The sequence below is a fragment of the Cyprinodon variegatus genome, unplaced genomic scaffold (genome assembly GCF_000732505.1).
Source record: "Cyprinodon variegatus isolate N-32 unplaced genomic scaffold, C_variegatus-1.0 Scaffold1080, whole genome shotgun sequence".
Taxonomy (NCBI): Eukaryota; Metazoa; Chordata; class Actinopteri; order Cyprinodontiformes; family Cyprinodontidae; genus Cyprinodon; species Cyprinodon variegatus.
In genome coordinates this window covers 225,904-227,011 of record NW_015151533.1, presented here as the reverse complement: position 1 = coordinate 227,011, position 1,108 = coordinate 225,904, and the positions used below count along the sequence as shown (strand labels likewise).

At 40.5% G+C, this 1,108-nt stretch overlaps 1 protein-coding gene across 1 annotated transcript in view; it reads left to right on the top strand.

Annotated features, from left to right (window-relative positions):
- The window catches only part of map2k7 (mitogen-activated protein kinase kinase 7), a 31,103-nt gene that overhangs the window by 25,339 nt on the left and 4,656 nt on the right, over nt 1-1,108 (top strand). The window contains exon 9 of the mRNA XM_015400186.1: nt 495-637. Within this exon, the coding sequence (XP_015255672.1) occupies nt 495-637 (143 nt within the window). The remainder of the gene's footprint in view (nt 1-494; nt 638-1,108) is intronic.

Sequence of the window (1,108 nt, the reverse complement as noted above, 5' to 3'; positions counted from 1 at the left end):
TGCAGCCTGGAGCCGGACGCTCCCCAGGGCTTTACCGTATTAACAGGAGAAGAGGCGCAAGGAAATTAGACACTGCTGTCAAACAACATGCAGTAATTTATAAATGTTTTAAATCGGGTTGAGATCCAGACCGCGGTCCGCTAATCTGTGACCTCTGGGCTATAAAAGCTGCTTTATGCAAACTGCTTTTCCTTTTTTTTTTTTTTTATTATCAGCTCAGTTTCTTACTCGGCAAACCAGGTTCAAAACATCTATTTTCTAAATGAAAATAGAACGTTTAATTTTTGTAAAAAGATGGTTGAATCATTTTAATTATCACGTTAAATGTTATTTAATTAAAGCCTTCTAAGAGCTTATAATAACTGAGCTCTACCCAATTAGAACATGATTTGAATACATCACCGTTACCTTTGATCAAAATGAATGTCAGCATCTCAAGCACCATCACTGGTCAAAAGTCAGGGAATGATGTCTGTTTGGTTTTTCTTTCCTAGGTGGAATTGGCCACAGGACAGTTTCCCTACAAGAACTGCAAGACAGACTTTGAGGTTCTGACCAAAGTGCTGCAGGAAGATCCTCCTGTTCTTCCTCTCAGCATGGGATTCTCTCTCGACTTTCAGTCCTTTGTCAAAGACTGGTGAGTTAAAATCATGTTAAAGACGCATATCACACTCGACCAACCTCTTCAAAGATCATCTCTTATCCTAACTCTTACCAGTAGCTCTGTACCCCTCTGCTGCTCTTCCATACTTCCCCTTCTCTCTCTCTCTTTGCTCTCACTACTGAGTCTGACTCTGAATTAGAACTTATCATCATATTGTTGATAACTGTTTAATTGGGTCTACAAGCGTCTGCTAAATGCATAAACATTTAAATCCTAAATCTCTGCTCTTTGTGGTGCTGGCATCACCTTCTGTTGCAGACCTTTTTAATCACGCTCCTTTCTTTAAATCAAACCCAGTCATGACTGATCTGTCTCGGCTCACTTTCAGAAGTATTGACGCCCCGATCTGGTTCTCCCCGCGCACTATTCTGTCGATCCCTTCGTTTTATCTCTGCCAGTGATCTTAAAGGAGAAGTTCGGTTTTTTACACTTTAAGCCCATTTT